Source organism: Charadrius vociferus, unplaced genomic scaffold, assembly GCF_000708025.1.
Source record: "Charadrius vociferus isolate BGI_N301 unplaced genomic scaffold, ASM70802v2 scaffold90, whole genome shotgun sequence".
Lineage (NCBI taxonomy): Eukaryota > Metazoa > Chordata > Aves > Charadriiformes > Charadriidae > Charadrius > Charadrius vociferus.
In genome coordinates this window covers 3,072,051-3,091,577 of record NW_009647222.1, presented here as the reverse complement: position 1 = coordinate 3,091,577, position 19,527 = coordinate 3,072,051, and the positions used below count along the sequence as shown (strand labels likewise).

The 19,527-nt window shown below is 40.3% G+C and overlaps 1 protein-coding gene across 1 annotated transcript in view; it reads right to left on the bottom strand.

The window, feature by feature from the left end:
• Nucleotides 1–19,527, bottom strand: part of PTPRO (protein tyrosine phosphatase, receptor type, O) — a 73,997-nt gene that overhangs the window by 9,299 nt on the left and 45,171 nt on the right. Inside the window, exons 14-23 of the mRNA XM_009879648.1 lie at nt 18,366–18,498; nt 16,841–16,961; nt 14,711–14,779; nt 11,104–11,187; nt 7,689–7,724; nt 6,047–6,128; nt 4,928–5,018; nt 4,338–4,414; nt 1,145–1,279; nt 21–143 (exon numbers count right to left, since the gene is read on the bottom strand). Coding sequence (XP_009877950.1) covers nt 21–143; nt 1,145–1,279; nt 4,338–4,414; nt 4,928–5,018; nt 6,047–6,128; nt 7,689–7,724; nt 11,104–11,187; nt 14,711–14,779; nt 16,841–16,961; nt 18,366–18,498 — 951 coding nt within the window. The remainder of the gene's footprint in view (nt 1–20; nt 144–1,144; nt 1,280–4,337; nt 4,415–4,927; nt 5,019–6,046; nt 6,129–7,688; nt 7,725–11,103; nt 11,188–14,710; nt 14,780–16,840; nt 16,962–18,365; nt 18,499–19,527) is intronic.

Below are 19,527 nucleotides of genomic sequence, written 5' to 3'. Positions count from 1 at the left end.
ATGCCAAATGTTTCACTTACATAGCTAATTCGGAAATTCCTATAAACCCAGTCTGTGTGCTCCTCCTCCGACAGCATCTCCACTGTAATGTCCCCATATGCAACAGGATCTTCTGTAAAAGGCCAGTAATGATCACATTTCACCTGAAAGGGGAATAAATACATACATATTGTATTTATATGAATATTTATATGCATATATGAAAAAGCACAATCAAAAGCATACTGAACCTCAATTTTAGAAATATCTACAGCACTATTTACTTGTTGCTGCAATAAGAGACAAAATATCCTGTAATGACTCAGCCTGATTGTTCCTACTTGTGTAACTATGGACATAAGCTATGCATTGGTTTTCTGAAGGGTAGCATTAGCATAGCGAAGAACGGAACTACATAGTGTCTTTATAGATTGTTACTTTTCCTAATAGAATAGGTCTAAAAGGAACAAAACGTGGGCAATGAGAATAGACATATTTAAAAAAAAAATTCCAAATATTTCTATTATAATGTCAAGGAAAATGTAAAGCATAATACTTTTATTTTATTATTTTTTAAACTTAAAAGCGCAGAATCACAGAATGGTTGAGGTTGGAAGGTCATCTTATCCAACCCCTTCCTGCTCAAGCAGGGCCACCTAGAGCAGCCTGCTCAGGACCATGCCCAGATGGCTTTTGAATATCTCCAAGGACAGAGACTCCACAACCTCTGGGCAACCTGAGCCAGCGCTCAGTCACCCTCACAGTAAGAAAGTGTTTCCTGATGCTCAGATGGAATTTAATGTGATTTAACCTGTGCTCATTGCCTCTTGTCCTGTCACTGGGGCTCCACTGAGGGGCCCCTTGTCTCCACTCCCTCTCATCAGGTATTTATATATGGTAACAAGATATCCCTGAGCCCTTTTTTTTTTTTTTCCTCAGACTGAAGAGTCCCAGCTCCCTCAGACTCTTCTCGTGAAAGATGCTCCAGTCCCTTAATGACTGACCATCCTGAAATGACTGCCATAAGCGAAGGAAGTGCCATCCCAGTTCTAGTTACGATGTTGCCTCATAATCAGAACACAATGCAAAGAAATTCATCCACCAGAAAATAAATATGTTTTCAGGGTAGTTTCTTTTATACTATGTGCAACATTTTGTTACATACCCTTCTTTTCTCATTACACTGAGTGAGCATAACAATAATTTGAGATTTTTGCTGGAGAACCATCTTCCAAAAATCATTCCTAGTTTCTGGCAGTGGTCCTTGGGTTGCAATGTATTCCTGGGGTGAATTATAGCCCTAACAAACAAAGAGACAGGTGCTGTTTACCAACATGATTAATGCTTTACAATACATATTTTTCTCTGGCACACATATTTTTTAGCTTGCTTAAGTTCACTTTGTACTTTTAAAAGTGATTTCTAATATAAAGAAACTACTTTGTGATCTTTTGTATTTACTTTGAGATTACAAATTTCACCAGTTTTTGATGCTCCCAGAGTATAAGCAATCTAGAATGGAAGACAGAAGACGGATCTGTTATTATGCAAATCCTTTGCCCTGAGAACAGGAAAAGCAACATTAAAAAAAAACAAGAAATGAGAATCCTAAATCAAAGTTCCAGCTTCTTCCAAATTTCACAATCTAAGGGTTTGTTTAGTTACAGATATAAAAACAATTATAAATGCTTAGCCTGCTCATCCCAAGCAATGCCTGCAGTGATTTCCAGTCACTGATATAAATGGAAGGTAGCAATGCGCAGGATAATGTGCGTGTGTTTATGTCACAAGGACTTAAATTAGTAAAATATTAATCAGAATTCTGCTTAAAATAATAGAGAACATGCTGAGTCAACATCCTTAACAGATTATCATTGCTGTGTTTTATTGAAGCTCAGACGCTTTATATCCATATATTCCTTCTCCTATCTCTATCAACATGCTTTCAGTTGGAAAGACTCCTTCCCCTCTCCAAAACCTAAAGGCTGTTATAAAAACTATAATAAAAGATCCACAGAATGGCAATTTCAACATCTGCTATAGCCATATTTGCTGAGATTGTATCATCAAAATCACATTTGGGAAGTTATTTGATATTCCTAATAAGAGCAAAAAATACATCCAACACACAGCAAGTTCCCATGTAAATTGGACAATTTCTGTGCCACCACAGTATGTGGATTGTAAAAATATCTGTGATTTGGGAGCACTTTCCATAAATGGCTTCCTCCAGACATCTCTGGAAGTCAGCTCCATCTGAGTTTTTGCACTACACAGGATTTGCTGTTTGTCTGCACGGGCTACGTGTCAAATCTCTATTATCACAGAGACACCGATCACCACTAGTATCTGTGTTTGGAGAGATGTACTCAGTGGAGAGGCAATCATCAGGAAAAGCCAAGCATTCAGATGCAAGTCTGTCCCAGTTCCTATGGTCAGCGTTATGCTATTAGCAGAACTAAAGTGATGTAAACCATAAAAAGCAGAACTGAGCAATCCGAAAAGAACTGCTACATAAAATCCTATTATCTGTAATCCCATGTCACAGAAGTTTCCTGAATTGTGAATGATGCTCTTGAATGCTGGCACATTTTTCTTTCTTGGTTCACTGCGAGCTCAGGCACTTGCAGCTTGAGAGTTTAGGTTCATGCTCTCGACACATAGAAACTAAGTACTGGCGACATGCTCAGCAGTACATCCATGGCGATGCCACAGTGACAAAGAAGTGGTTTCACCGACTCATCTGAAGACTCCTCCCTTTTCCATAATCCTGACTCAGCTCTCTCCAGCACAGCCAGGGCCAGCTCTGCCTTCTGCTCATGGCAAGGGTAGAGAAATGCTCCTCTGTCTACGGTTCCCAAGTGAAAGGTCTTTCTCTAAATGGGTGCCTCCTCTCCATGCAGAGGGACCCAGTGGACATTCCTCCCCCTAACACAGCTTACACTGAGCCCCAGCAAGGGAGGGGATAACAGAGGGGCAAGTCTTTGTGGCAGTGGCAGGGATAAGCCTAAGTGCCTGCACAAGCTCAGGGGAGAGAGGGAAGAGCTGATGAGAGGTTTTAGCCCACCCCCAGTGTCAAACTCTTTGACTATAGCTCCGTGTATACTTTAATTATCCTAAAACTGTGGGTGCTGCTCCCAGGTAAACAGCTGCTCTGTGCCAGGCTGAGGGAGGCACACTGGGAGCACCAGGGCCGAGGCAGAAAGCAGAAGGTCCCTCCACACACCATCTGGGCTGTGTGCGTTTTGTCAGTGCCTGGCTTAATCCTTTTTCCATGTGCTGTAAAAACCTGGAAAATTTTCTCATTTAAAAGTTTACATTTTCCCTAGCTGTCTTTAAAAGCCACGGGACCACTTAACATTTCCTCCCCATTTCTCTACCAGTCCACTGCTGGTTTCACAAAGCTCATCCTGTGCTACTGTGGCAAAACTTGCCAAAAAATCTTACCCCCTGCCCCCTCCACACTCCAACTGCCACTGACCGTACTTAACCCGAACACTGTATTTCAGGACTTCTGAAATGGTCTGTCCCCTGAGAGGGACAGGAGAAAACACAGTTCAGATGTCTTTTCCCCGTTCCTGGATTCTAACCTTTCTCTCCTCTGTTTAGGTGCAGATTTAAAGGAACGTGCGAAGATGGATGATGCAGAAGTTGGACACTTTGTTAAAAGGCTGAGAAATCTCATGGATGAAATAGGTAAACAATTATCTCGGTTGAATATTTGTCCTAGACTGCCTGAGACATTTAGAAATGCTTCAGGAGGGGAAGGTGCTAGCCCCAGCAGGTTATCCATTTTGGAATAGCTTCCCAAATGGCTCCAGCTTATGCCTGAAACAAAGATCTGATTAGAATGAAATACCAGCTACCCTCCTGCTGCTCCAAGGACAAGAGGCATTTCAGTACTGCCTTTTCCATGATGAAGAGCAGCGCGTGCGCACACACACACACACACACACACACTAAGTACCTGCTATAACAAAGCATGCTATATGCAGTTATATGGAATCCTTGGGAGACAGTGCTAGAGAAAATGAGCTGTGTTGGTTGTCCCACTTTCACTACATGCTCCGAAGCACTCATGGTATGGTAATGACCTGAAAACATGGATTTGCATCTCTGAATGGATTTGCTAAGTGGATTTGTTAAATGTCAAGGTTTTTGTGCCTACAACCCCCCTGCCCCCTTTTTTTTTTTTTTTTGGTGAAAAGCACGTTTTCCTGCAGGCAAAATACAGACAGCTGAAGGAGACGCTGAGAACATGACTGAGCTTCCAGGAGATAGTGTGCTATTTGCAGGTGACACGCTCTGACTGCTGCGCAGGACACTGTTCTTTACACTGACCAAATCTCTCTACTCACAGGAATGTAGTTGGCATTAATGTAGTCAGATCCCTCTTCTTCGTTCATTGAAACTAACCGGACACGACTAAAATCATCTGTAAAAGGAAATAAAAAATCATTTGGCTCTTGAACACAGTACTTCTCTCCACTTAGGCAAAATTAAAATTAATCCTATAAAAAACTGAAAAAAATATTAAAAAAACCCAGAGAATGCTCATTTTTACCAACAGAGAGCAATACTTGTTTCAGTAAACACTACAGGGATGCACCATCATTACTGTTCTGCAAAATACACCCTCCAACTGCCATCCCTTTTGGGCTCCCTTAGGTTTCATCAAAATTGTAAGAAAAATACAGTAACACTACTCAGTTGTAGAAATGACCTTGTGTTTCTCACCTCCAAACTCCAGTCTTGATAAGCATCCCTAGAAAGCTGTATCTCTTTAAAGCTAACAAAAAAACATCTATTGCCTGGTTGTCTCTAAGGACAGGTTTTAAAAAAGGCTTTTATCAGTCAGAAAATCTTCCCTGATTTTCCAGTTCTCTTATTAAAACTCTTCTTTCCCTCTCACGGGACTTTAGCAGGAGCCTGTATGTATTGTACTTACATGGCAGGATATTTGTGTAGCGATTTTTACAGCGATTCATGGGAAGATCAGCAGCAAAGTGGGGTATGTCAAGCCCAATCAGTTTTAGCTCCTGGGGTAACAGAAAGAAAAACGCCAAGGTCAAACTCACAAATACTCAAAAAATAATTCTTTGTGAAGTGATTACTTGTGGCAGGTACCAGACTGAAAGTGTTCATAAATCGCTTTATAAACTGACAACAGGATTACACTGACTTTCCTTATCTGATGCCTCCGAGTGTGGGCCCAAACAGCGAGAGAGGAATGACGTGGTCTCTCCTGCTGATGCTGCCAATGCACTGCTGCCATCCAAGGCTGTGACTGCGGACTGCTCTGCCCTACCCACACTTAATTAGCCAAAATAGCATCAAACCAGGGGGTTGATAAGTTATTTCTGTGGTGGTCACCCACCCCACTTAAGGGATTTTCTTCAAGTGCTCCAGTGGCTTTTGATCTTGATACTGGGGAATGCTTAGAAGATCTTTCTAGTCATTACCTTCAGTAGCTATGTCTAATATATGATGCATCAGAAGACTTCTCACTGGCAGGAAGGGAACATGTCAGCCACCCAGAATGTCACCCACCACGACAGTCCTCCTCACTCCCTTTCCATGTTTAAATCTTTGGGAGCTAGGTCTAGGACAGGAGCTTTTTAGTTTTATACTACTAAACTGATTTTAAATTCTGGGTAATTAAGAGTATGTACCTGAACCTCCTTGCTCTTAAAGAGATTTTTGATGTTGCCTTCCATGCCAATGCTTCCCCTCAAATTAAGGGCATTAAATAAATAAAATAAAGACATTAAAGTCCTGAACTCAATTCAGGCTGCCAGCATGTCCTAAATTTAAAGGAAGTGTGTTGTCTCCGTAATTATCTTGAATCAAACATGTTGAGCCACTCAATTCAACTTACAAAATGCAGTCTTTAATGACACGAAGGTCCACTTTTAAATTCTGCAGAACTGGAAGTGAAGCTGACCCACCCAGCAACAGTGCACATTAAACAACACAGAGCACGGGAACACACCACACAAAACTAACATCTGGAAAAGGCTGATCTAGGCATGGCAGCTAGGAGAGGACAGAGTCCCCACAGACTTACCTCAAATTGCAGTGAAAATTTATAATCTGAATCTTTGGCCATATCCTTGATGTATCCATCAAAATCATCCAACTGCACAGGGCTTTAAAAGAAAAAAACACACGGGAATTAAGAAAAAAAAAACAACAATTTTTTTTAGTACATTTTATTTCTGTTTTCCCCCAGAATATTATCAAGTAATGAATATGTATTTGCAACAGTTAATGCTAGAAAGTAATAAAGAAAAAAAAAAAAAAAAATCTTGTGGTTCAGTCCTACCCAATGGTGGGCACATTGCTCATTACCTGCATCGTACTACGAGGGCACCAAAAAGAGAGGCTGAGAGAGGGGTGCTGATGCCGCTGTGTGAGCTCAGTGCTGCAGCTGCTGGTACTGACGATAGTAAGCACCCTGGTTTGGAGGGGCTGGAGTTGTCCTACCCGGGTGAAACTGCTGGTCTGAGACGAGGGGAATGGCCCAAGCACCCTTCCTAAGGTTCCCAGGCCCCTGAATTGCTTTTGCAGGGGGATATGTCCCCAAGGCACAGGTGGCACTGTGACAAGCAGTGATCCAGCACCCCACTGCAGACCCACTCCCAGTACCATCTCACCAGCATGCTTCTGGCACCAGGGCAGCCGCAGCTTCATTTAAGTTGCCTCTTGTGCCATGTAAAATGTTCCTTTCAGATATTTTCACATCTGGCAGAGGCGCTTTTGAAACTCATTTGAGCTTTGCTCAAGCAGAAAAATGGATTTCATGTTTAGGTTTTGATTTTTTCAAAGGACACCCCCCACCAAAAAAAAAAAATCCTTAAAACAGCATTTTGAATGCTACTGCCATGACTGCTTTCTCTGCTGGCTTTGAGAATGACACACATTTGTCATTAGAAGTTAAACTCTCCTCACACCCCCCACCTGGCTGAAAATAGTGGCTGAAAATAGTGGCATATAACTATAGAAAACCATGCAGAGCTTCAGCAGGCATAAATCAGCCTTGATTTAGGGAGTCCCATCATTCCAAACACTTTTTCACCAGGTGAGGGTCTCTCTGTTAGTACAGGCACAGCCTCTGAACATAACAGAGAAATAATTAGGCTAATGCTCTGAATAACAAAACACAGGTAAACAGCTTCCCTCACCTAATTATCATGCTCTAATTTACAAGCTACTGAAGCATGTACACAGTAATCTTTTCATTTGCTTTGAGGCAATATGCCCAAAGGAACCTGTCTTATCACCACTTAATTACTCCTGTTTACCCGTTAGCATTAACGATCTAATGTTCTAGCAACAACCATAATGAGAGCCTCACGTCAAGAGGGGAATAACACTAGAAACAAATGCATCCCAGTTTTTCACTGTTTGTCATTTTTAACTAAGGATAAGCTCTGTTGGAATCACTAAGTTGGATAATTGATCTTTTCCCCAGTGACTAATTTTCTATCAGTAAGGAGCTGTTTTACCACAACCTATCTGTTGAGAAGAATTGCTTTTGTGCAATTATTGTTTGTTTTCTGCCTTCAGACATCTCTCTCAGGATGTGTTTACCACGAAGTTTTCTATATCTGCAACTGCAATATCACTATACCATGTGATCCAGAATGCATGTTTAGTCTAAGGTGATATATTTTTTAACTTATTTAAATATCAAAGAAATTACATACTTTGTCAGCTTTCTCTTCTTTAATCCATTTTTACTCCTGTAAGAAAAAAATGTTTTTCATTCATTAAACTATTGTATAGTCTTTATTCAAAGTTAGTACTGATTTAAGAATGTATATTTTCTCGTCACCATCATACTCAGGATGAGATTGGTGATAACATCTCGTACATTTTTAAGTGGAAAGCAAAATTTCCATTGACACCAGTGGGATGCGTTTTCCATTCTGTGGCACTGAGAACGACTTGCCTGCGCAAGGTAAAACCTGTGCCAGACACAAGCAATGGGTCCTCTACAAATCCTGACCAAGCAGCCCCGTTGGCTTCAGGGTGGGCTGGGGCTGAGTCCCCGGGGCCCCAGCCTGGCCAAGCCCACGGGGGGGCTGTGCTACTGCAGGGGATGGAGCACCGCGGTGCCCCCTGGGCTGCTCCGCTCCGGCTCCAACGCACTGGGAAACTGGATGCCAACACTAGAGTATATCTGGGAATGAGAAGCATGTGTTGGGCAAAGGGAGAAGACCACCATTTGCGAATTTGCCAAAAAAAGTCAGGGTGAAGGAAAAAGGACAGGGCCTGAATGCTATTTCTCATCCATTTCATAACCTACTTATGATGATCAATGAAGACAATGGCAAATATCCTACGGACTTCAGCGGGACTCAAGCTTAAACCTTAGATAATTTTAATTGACTTTTAACAGCTAATTATGCCACTCATGTAATACACTGTCTTCACATGATTTATAAGTGATATAATTCACCAGAGACAGTCGTGAGCAAGCTTGTGAGTACGTTGAGCAGTATAACCCCTAAGGAATAGACTTAAGAACTGTACTACACTAAACACCATTCTGTGGGTTTTTTGGAGGGGGGTCTGTTCATCTTGTTGTTGCCACAGAAAAGTTAAGCAATCGATCAGATTAAATGTGCAAAGTGAACTCCCTGGAATAGTTTGGCTGAAGGTGTGAAAACACTGATCCCCTCTGTTAAACCAGGCACGGAGCACAAATAGATTCTTGCTTACTCAGAAGAGATTTTAGTGGTGTTATATTTGTTTTTCCCTGGCATTAAACAATATCTGTTCATTAATCACATTATAATGATGCTATTTTTAATTTCATGATCTCTAGATACCTAGGGTCTTCGCTTCAATCAGTAAATTAAAGGTGACTATTTTTTATTTCAAAACAACATAAAAATACAGAAAGAAATATTTAAAAGTGGAGTATTTTTATTTTTCTACCCTCTTAAGTTTAGAAGTGAAATTTAAAACCAAAAAATATTCTTTTCCAAAATTAAATTTTACTAAATGTTCAGATTTTGGAGCAGGCACAAGCTGTAGTGATTTTGTTATCTTGTCAAGGTACCCTTCCATTTAGATGTGGAGCTTTGCCTGCAGAGTAACAAGAGCTATAACAATAACAGCTTTACACTAATATGGAGATTTACTTTGCAAAGCTTTACTTTGCAAATATTACAAACCTCTTCAGCCAACCGTGCTATCTATACAGATACTATCTGTACAGTATCTGTACACTTATGCGTTCTATACACATACCCTAGTAGTATATATTCTACATCTTCAAAGATTTTTTCCAAAGAAATCTTAAAATTAATTTATCTAAATTATTCAGCACATTTCTTTTCTACCCCCTGTGATTGTGGTAAACCTTTTAATGTTGGGCACATTGGAATTCATTTCAAAAGCAAAAATATCTAAGCGCTGTTTTTAATGGGAATGCTTCTAAGAACGCTTCTCCAAGGAACACTTCAAGAGGCAATAAAACAAATGATTGACATCCATTTCTCAGCACCAATTTCCTGTGCTTTGATAGTCTCAAGAGGCCTTTGTTTCTTAGCATTGCAATTGTTTCCTGAATGTTCATAAATGTTTTAAACTAACTTGTGTGCAAAACAAAAGACATTTGAAACATTAGCTGGTGTTTCATCTGTTCTTCCATTTACCCTACAGCTTAAAATACAAAGAGAGGGATTTATCTCATCTCATTCAACTCCAGCTCCTTTAAACTTGGTCACCTAGACTAAACGAGGTAGCTTGATTGAAGAGGAAACCTCTGAAGAAAGATGCACATCTGGAAAGGTGGGTTAAAGCATATTAATGCATACTAAACAAAAAGAGGCAAAGGGGCAAAAGAAGATGACGACTCTTATTGCAGCAATACCATTGACAGGGGCCACCTTGGGCTTCTTGACCATTAGAGGATTAAGAGAGATCAGTGTGACCTCCACAACAATAAACTGCTTGCCTGATCCTCCATCACTGTGCAGCTCCAATAGTTAGTTGAGTTTATGTCAGACAAGTTACAAGTCAATATAATATTAGCCTTGGAGAGATGTGGAAGACTTCCATCTGCTCTTCAGCTAGATGTGTGAGAAAAACATGCTTTTATTTTCATGGGAGAAGAAATGGACCTTTCTTTAGTTACATAAACCCACTCATTTCTGGGCCCAGTGATGGGTTTTTCTACAGACCCAACGTGACCGAAGGAAAACCAGTCTCAGAATTCCCTATGCTGAAGATGTCGTTGACTGCCTGCCAGCGCTTTGGTGCTGTATGGTAACACCAGGGAAAACATTTGGTCAAAAGTAAATCTTAACTTCGGTACCACATTTGTGTAAATTACTATATCTTGGACTCAAGACCATCAGGAACTTGTTTCTTTTATATAAATTAAGTATTTTTAGATCATAGTCAATTATAGTTATTTGTTAAATAGTTTGTAAAACAGTTCTGGTTCTAAATAGACCCTGTGGCTTTGTTGGTTAGGTATTTTCAAAAAAAACCCAATGAGTCATTTACTACATCTTTATAAATTATTTACAGACTAAACTATTAAATATACACACATACACACAGAGATGCACACACAGTGACCCAATTTTTACACTTTGGGACTGCTATTTTGCATCAGCTCTCAGTGAACTGTTGTTTCCAAAAGCAAAACTTTTACTGATGTCAGGAGAGCATCACCTCACCTTTAAAAACTAAGGTATTTGACATCATACACCAAACAGGTGGAGCATGATCAAGCAATTTTAGTAGTAGAAGCAGCAGGCGGCAATGCCAGGCAATGAACAGATGAATAACTGGGACAGAAGAAGCCGGGACTTACAATGAAGTGGCAAAAATTGCAAAGAGAGCAATGAGATGAATATGATGACCACCGTAAGACTAGCTTTTTAATACCAAAATGGGTTGGAGCATAAACAGACAAACTAGATGAAGCAGGGTAGCAAATACTTTGATACCCACATCCTCTCCAATCCATGTTCTAGTACAAGAATATTATATCTTCAAAAGCTTTGACCCATTTGAAAACAAAGGTATCACACATTTTTCATGTATTGGAAATTAACATTGTTTACACATTGCATATGGAAAAACAAGTAAATCACTTACCAAGGATTAATATAAAATGCCAAAAGATAATCAGTCCAAAGGCATGAGGGTAGCAGAGTTAGGAAAGCAAATACACTTCTACGCCTGTGAGCATTAATAAATAACATACATAAAGATGAAAAAGTGAGGAGAGTTAGTAAGACAAACAGAAATCAGGAGATCAGCAAATTCTATTTTAAATATCAGTTAAACCCATAAAGGCTTTCTCTTACTTACTGCATAAGACTATTATTAGCATCCATAAATTTTTTACTTCTCAACCTGACATCCTATGCAGGATTTTCAGCTATCCAACACAAAATTCTGCATGATTAAAATAAATGTGGTTTATGGTATTGAGTCAGGCCTGTTGCTCTAAATCAATGTTAATTGATAAACTGGCATATTTTCAGAGAGTAAAATGTGTTTGAAAATTTCATCCACAGGTTTATGGCCATTACATAGGTGGTGCTAAGTCTGTTTTCTGATATTCTGAGATATTTCAGGACAGACGTAGTTTGTACTGTGTACAACTATGATAATCTCCCATGTTTGCTCCTGTTAATGACCCTTTGGATATCAAAACATCTGTATCAGAGATAAATTCTGATCACTCTAATATCTCTTAATACCCTCTATTGAGTCAGATTTCTGAAAACACCTATATACCATTTTGCAGAGTCTCATTTTTAAGTGCTCTAAATTATCTCCTAGGTTTTCAGCAAAACATTATTTGAACTGCTTCTAACTGTGGTTTATATAAGTAACTATTCACATCAGGTTCTATTGTGGCTAAAGGAAATTTGACTACAACTTCATTCTAAACTTCTCTACTTGCAACCCGTTTACCAGATTCTGCTATGCATTAACCCAGGAAACCCACTCAGGCTTGTCCTACCTACTGATGGAGTGGGCTACAGGTACTCTGTGAATGTGAAAAACTCATGAAACTTAAACAAAAATTGCCCCGATAGCAGGATTTTTTGCCAAATACACCCTTAGCATTTTTTTTTTCTCCATCAGAAAATTTGCTGTCCTAAAAGCAGTAGCATCCTTTTACAACTGTTCTAAAGAGGAACGACAAAGTGAAATTTCCTTTTTCAGTACTCTTGGCTCTTACGAAGCTGGTACATACTGTGTTTTCCCTGATAAGCAAGTCAAATCAATTGTAATCATCCATAATCTTAATCTTCCAACCAGTGGTAGAAAAATTTGCCCGCGCAGTGAAAACTCCAAGTTACGCTTTAATGAGTTTTGCTGCTGAAGTGAAAATGGGCGGCACACTTTCTGCAGGGCACCTTTCCCAGGCGTTGGTAGGGATTGTGTGGGTCAGGCAGAAGCAACAGCACTTTCTAGTTTATCATATGCCATAGTGGTCGCAGCATCAGGGCCTTAGAGCTTATCCATTGTGAGGGTTTCTGTGGGACTGGACTGAGCATGACATTTGGTTTTCCATAAGCAGATCTCTGGTGCCACAGAGAGGTTTTCATTAGGCTTAGAAGACAGGAGGGACAAGGTTGCTGGAATACTCCTCTTTCCTTTGGAAAACTCCAAGTGAGGTTTTTACTTCCTCTTGCCTTCAGAGGCAGAAGGAATTATTCAAGCCTGGGTCTTCTCTCATAGTTACATGATCATGAGACATTTCCACACTTTACCCAATCACAGGCTAATGTGCTTGCAGACCTACTTATATTGTCCACAGATTAGGAAGTCTGACATGCAAAACAACCAATTTCATTCAACATATGAAAAATACATAATTGCCCAAGAAATACAATATTGTTTTCCCGGAATTATCTGGTCTTCCACCTACTGCTCAAGCGTACTAAACAATTTTATTTCATTAAAAGAAAGAGATGCAGAGATTGCTCAAATCCTGAAAATTCTGCTGAGCTGAACTTTCCCTAGGAATCAGTGGATATGTCCATAGCTCCCTTACTAGATTCATAGAATGAACCCAAGCAAAATAGGTTTCTTAATCCTTCCACCTGTCTTTAGGGCTACATTTTCCACTTGGATGACTGAATGGACAGTGAATCTGGTCTTGACATTTGACCACAGAGGCACACAAAAGAAGATATCTTTACTAACTCTCTGAGAAGTCAGAACCATAAGATTAGGACATGCTGCCTTCAGTTATCAAAAATTTGTGGAGGTATTAAGCAGGCATATTTTCCCCAATTTATATTTTTATAACATAATTTATGTATGTATACATATATATACACACACTCACATACATACACACATACCAAATCAAGCAACAAGAATCTTCACTTCCACATCCAAACCTATTAATTAATTCCCCTTCCCATAAAGAAGGCTTTTATGGTTTTAATAACATCTGTTGCTAGTTTAATCATTTGATTCAAGCTTGGATATTTAATTAACATGAGTGTGTGATCTTCTGCCTTCTTTGCCATTAATATAGTCCAAGCAAGAGAAGCTGAAAGAGAGATTAGTTTGTACTGCATACAGCTGGCTGCTATTAAAGCTAAACCAAGCAAGTGAAGCTTGTTTAATATCCAGTTAATTAGCAGCACAGTGAGGTATTGACAAGATTTGCTGGGCTTGTTAGTTCAGTTTGCACGCTTATTAGCAAAAGGCTTGTTGTGGTGCAGTGTCAATCCATTTAATCCCGTCCTTGCTGGCAGGCTGTGTCTATGAGATCATGGAAGCAGTTCCCTGTGCACCAACTCCTCTTTCCAGCTTCTTGGCTGTCAGCAAAGCTGACCACAGGTGTAAAACCAAGGCTCATATATTCTTCTCCCTACATATTGGAATGGAGCTTTTGGGGTCTGACAGCATGCTTTTAAATATCTGTGTTTGGACTTGCCTTGAAAGACATGATTTTTTTGGCAGAGATTGCTAATAACAAAACAGTAAACCTCAGGTCAGTCATTTGATTATCAAAATGGGAATGAAAATGACCACACTAATGCCAGTCAGGTAGGTCTCAGAGTCCTTTTGCTTCTGGAAAAGCTGACCTTACAGACTTTGTTCCAATACTTCTCTTTGGCTGATGGTGTCAGTGATGGCTTGGAGTCCATAGTCAGTGCCTGCAACTCTTGTAGGTGGTTTTCTAGACTAGCAAGAATATGTGGGTTTTGTTGCGTTTTTTTTCCTAGCCATTTCAACAGCACCAGACATTAGGTTACAGTAAACATTTGAGTTGGCTTGTCTTTGTCTTGCAATGCAAGGAAAAAATAATTAATGGTACCATGTGAAGACAGTTGCTAATTGATCATCTACAGGCAAGCTTACTCCTGGATGTAAATATATCTCTAGGGAAGTGCTAATGGATTTACAGATCAAGTTTCTACACTTGTCTCATTTTAGGAAATATGTCTCTAAGAAACAGGAATGAAATATATGCTCCCAAAACACACCTACGCAACTTGTTTGACATGTATATACATCATTCCCTACTAAAAATAGCAGGTGACAGAATACATAGTCTTGAGTCATCATTCAAGCAGCAAAATACTAAAATAATTGCTATAGTAGTTTTATCTTAAACAGGGACTGTGACGACATAAAAAATAAGCACTTAAGATTTAACGATTGTATTTGCCAAAAAGCCGAGATGGGGAAAAACATAATTAAAAGCTCTGCTTCAAAGACTCACCAGTTATAAGGAAGCTTTCCATCTCTCTCTAAAGATGCAAAATTGACAAAGGTTCCAGCCCCGCACTCCCTGTTTCAGGAAGACCATTGGGTACAAAGTTACCGTTTTTGGATTCTCAATGCTTGCAATGACATTGATTTAATAGAGGACTCTCAGACTTGCGGAGAAGTGCTGAACACTCAAATATGTAACTAGGTCTGAGATAATCTGTGATAAACATAAGTGAAATCCCTTCATGTAGTCCTCCAAAACCACTAAATGCTCAACACCACATGAGATCAGGTTTCCAAATAACGTTTAGAGTGAAACAAGGGAGAAGTTGCTAATAAAGATCTCAAATAGACCTCATCTTCTGTTCAGATTTGGGCTTTCTATAGTCTGGCACTAGCACTTGTTGCCGGCCTCAGAACACATGCTAAATAATTTATTTTTCTATACTAAATATTCACTATCTCAACTCGAAGGAGAAGATATATAATTGTCTCTATTTGACAGGAGGCATGGTAATTTTGAGGTCACAAAATTTTGAAAACACCCCGAATTCCCTGAATAACATTCCAGTGAATTTATCACAAGTCCATTCTTTTCAGCTACAAATGGTAAACTGTCTATTTTTGATTCCTTGATTTAAGCAAACAATCGCTTGCAGCTTCTCACTCGGTTTACTTTGTTAATTTCCTCCTGGGGTTTTTATCTTCTATGGCTAGAAGCAGTGATGAAGAGGAAAAGAAAAAGCTTTGGGTTGCCTGCATAGTAATTAAACAGGAAAGAGAATTAATTTAGCTCGTTTTTCACAGAGCCAGTTACATGTAAAAGGAGCAAACCACATAGCATTCACTAAAAGAGAGTGCCTGCAAAGTGAGTGTGATGTGGTTATCTGTTGCATGGAATACACAGCCAAGACAACACATAAAATGCAGTGTCTGCCACATAGCCAAGTGGGAGATTCTTGACATAAGGATGTGGTTATCTGTTGCATGGAATACATAGCCAAGACACAACACATAAAATGCAGTGTCTGCTACATAGCCAAGTGGAAGATTCTTGACATAAGTTTTTTTTATGTGAAATCATTTCCTTTCTTGACACAGGAGAGTAAATTAATGTAAAATATATTACATAGATTATAAAAGGATGAAGACTCCAGGACCTTTCCAAAACCAGGAGGTTAACCACATATAGAGGGTTTGGAGAAACTTCCACAGTTCACTCAGGCCATAACACAACCCACATTAAAGTGAACTGATACAGGTAAGACCACCAGGAAAAGGAAAGTGAATTTCAATATTCAGGTAGAAATGATTGGTCCAGATAGAGGAAAGTACTGCAGGTTCTGTAAAAAAGGTTTATTCCTACAAGGCATTTTTTCCCTTCATTTGTATGATAGCGTTAATGATCCTCATTTCTTCTATACATGAACAGCAGGACCTGAGGTCCCTTCTGGATTTGTGGGTCTCAGTGTTTATTTGGTTGCATCTTGACTGTGTAGAAAGGCAAGATCTAGGAAAACCCATATGCTCTTTCCCATGCTGCAGTTCCCATAGGAAGGAAGCCCACATAAGCACAGAATATTGACAACTGGAAGACCAGGATTTGGGGCCAGACTGGCACTAGAGAGAGAATCTCAGGGCCCTAGGTACATCCCCCCTTGTCCTGGGGATCTGGCTGCCAGGGCTCAGGCCTTACCTGGCCTCTCAAATGCATCATGCTGGACCTGATGAACAAACCATCTTACCTCTTGATATGGAAAATCTCTTGTTCCAAACCATATGAAAGATTTACAAACCATCTTGATGTCCTGCTCATGCCCAGTTGCCTCAGATCCTTATTATCTTTTAGCTTCCTGACACAACCCTTTTATTATAAGAGATCGCACTTCTTACAAACCCGATCTTGCAAAGCTCAAAATGAGACAAAGGTTGAGGCTGATAACCCAGGTCAAGAATGAAAGTAGATAGAGGGAAAAGACATGATATTCCTAGACAGGAGCAGGACAACCATTTTGAAGGTATCCTATTCACAAGCATCTCCAGCATAACCCACGCACACAAGAATCCTCAGCTGCAGCTATTGTCATGATGTGTTTGTTGTTGTCTGAAATTTTTGGAATTAGCATAAATCGGGGCTTACCTGGCCATTTGTAGATGTTTTCTCCTGAGTACAACCAGAGTCACCAGCAGCAGTCCAATCAGAAGGATACTTAGGATGGCTAACACGGAGATTACTACTACATTGGGATTCATCTCGGTGACTGTACATACAAACAAGGACTCTTGGTTATTCAACTCAGAAGCGTTGACAGTTTGTTTATTTTGGTGTGTCCCCCCCCCCCGAATGTTGACAGTGTTATTTTGCTGCACTGATCTCATTCAGCCTGGAGACTTACAGAGAGAAAAATCTACCACTAGAGATAAAGGGAGGTTTTGACTAGTTATTGCTCTTACAAAATTTCTGTGGGGAAATGACTTCACTCTGGCATTTTGTTAAACTTTGGTATGTTCTGATTATTATTTTTTTTTCTCTTTAACTGACATTTATAACACAAGACAAAAGAGTGAAGGAAGTATAAAATACAGACATTCATCATCTATGTCTCCAAAGCACATTTCCACTCTGAAGTGGTTCTTCAACAATAATCAGTAACTTTTCTGACCCAAAAGCAAAATAACAGGCTGATGCTCTGTAATATACTTAGTTGAAATTGATTGAATTACTTTGGCAAATAAATCTTAACAAAATACTCTGTTTTAAATAAGAGCGGGAATCAAGTCTCAATAACAAAACCTTTATTTATTTTTGTTCAATATTACATGCTTATTGACTGTACTACTATGAGACCAGATACCCTGTTCTGCTCATTATGTAAGAATCCCTCTCATCAGTACTTGCTCAGAATAACTTTACATTCACGGTTGTCTAGAGAAGCTTTTTTCAGATTAAAAATCATGGAGATTTTTAAGCTAAGTATCAGACACTGAACTCCAGCATGGAGTGGTGTACGATGTGTAGGACCAGTGACTAAAGCTACACAACTCTCCAACTAAGCAGAGATGACACTGATCATCCTGAGTGGAAGATTTTAAAGAGAAAACCAGTGTTCTGGGCAATTCAGCACTGATATTCTTTATTCAGAGTCAGTACAGAGCCAGGCTTCACAACATGCCAGAGGAGCCTCCATCAGGAGCTATCCCTTCAGGGTATATAACTGCTCAAGATCCTGCAGTGGCCCTTCTCCTTCTCTCTCACCCCACCTCCACTTCCTCACTGAAAGCAGAGCGCAATTTTTTGCCTTAGCAGCTGATAAATGTGATTTTCCTCTTGTTTGGGCTTGGCTGAGAAGACATTTTTCTCCATAAATGTCATCAAACACTACCCTGATGTTCAACCTTGACACCAGAAACTAGGTCTCTGATTTCTAAAACCCAATAGAGAACTGAGCCTCTAGTTTATATTTTTCCAAGTCAACCTCCCCCCCCCAGCAAGGATTTTTCTAAGAACTTTGTAATGGTGCTTCCCCATCCCATCCACATCTGTCAGCCTTTCCATGATATAAACAGCCCTTGGGGCCACCATTACCAAAAGCAGCTTTAGCAACCAAGGAGAAACAGATGTTGTAGCTGGAGGAGGAAGAAGAAAGTAGGCAAGTGCTGCTTACCCATGGTGGAAACCGCAATGAAAGTGGGGATGCTGGGGCTATTGTGGCTGAAGGTGGTCACACTGCAGTTGTAGGACGTGGCAGGTGTTAGGCTGGAAATGGTCACTACATGTGAAGAGACAGTGACAGGTTCCTGCAGACATGGGGAAAAATGCACAGAAATTTCTCTCTCCTGTAAACGCAAGAGCACAAATCAGTGCTCCCCTCCCATATATTTGACCAGGTAAAGTCAGATCTGGTGAAAGAAACCAGCACTTTGAAACCCAGGAAAGGCAACCAGGGCCTGCCCTTGAAAATCGGCAGGTAGCCTGGCAGTCTGGCAGAAGACGGAAGAGGAACAGGGGTGAAGACAGCAGCAGGAAAAGCCCAGAGCACTCCAGAGAGCCCCAGGGTCCCTTGGGGAGGGTGGCTCATAAGGGGTTGTTCAGGCACATGCTTGGTGGGGAGAAAGCACTGCGACCTCCAGGACATCCCCAGAGATGGGGAGAGCTCATGAGATCTGGTTAGTAAGACATACAAGTAGGAGGAAAATAAAGTTATTTTTATCCAAAGTGTGGCCAAGGTAGTCACAATCTCTGCACCCTTGCATGCATACATGAGGAGGGACTTCTTTACTTTGAGGGTGGCAGAGCACTGGAACAGGCTGCCCAGAGAGGTTGTGGAGTCTCCCACTCTGGAGACATTCAAAACACGCCTGGACGCCATCCTGTGCAACCTGCTGTAGGTGACCCTGCTCGGGCAGGGGGGTTGGACTAGATGACCTCCAGAGGTCCCTTCCAACCCTGACCATTCTGTGATCTCTGCCTCTGAGTCAGTTCCTCTGGAGCTGTGAGCCTTTCATAGAACCGTCTAGGTTGGAAGGGACTTTTAAGATCATTGAGTCCAGCCAAGGACTCTGTGATCTTCACATGGCCAAGGCGAAAACACAAAGTTAGAGCAAAGCATTTGGGTAGTAACCATGATCAGATATCCCACACCTCAGTTTTTCTAGGAAGTAGAAACTCTTTACATAATACCTTTACACAATGTTTTAATTATTATGTCCCTGGTAAACACTTTTGTGTTTCATAAATGCTGATATAGCAAAAGAAAACAAATACAACATGTGCATTGACTTAAAGGTATAGCTCCTTAAGGTCCTCAGAAGCTTGTCTGTACTCTC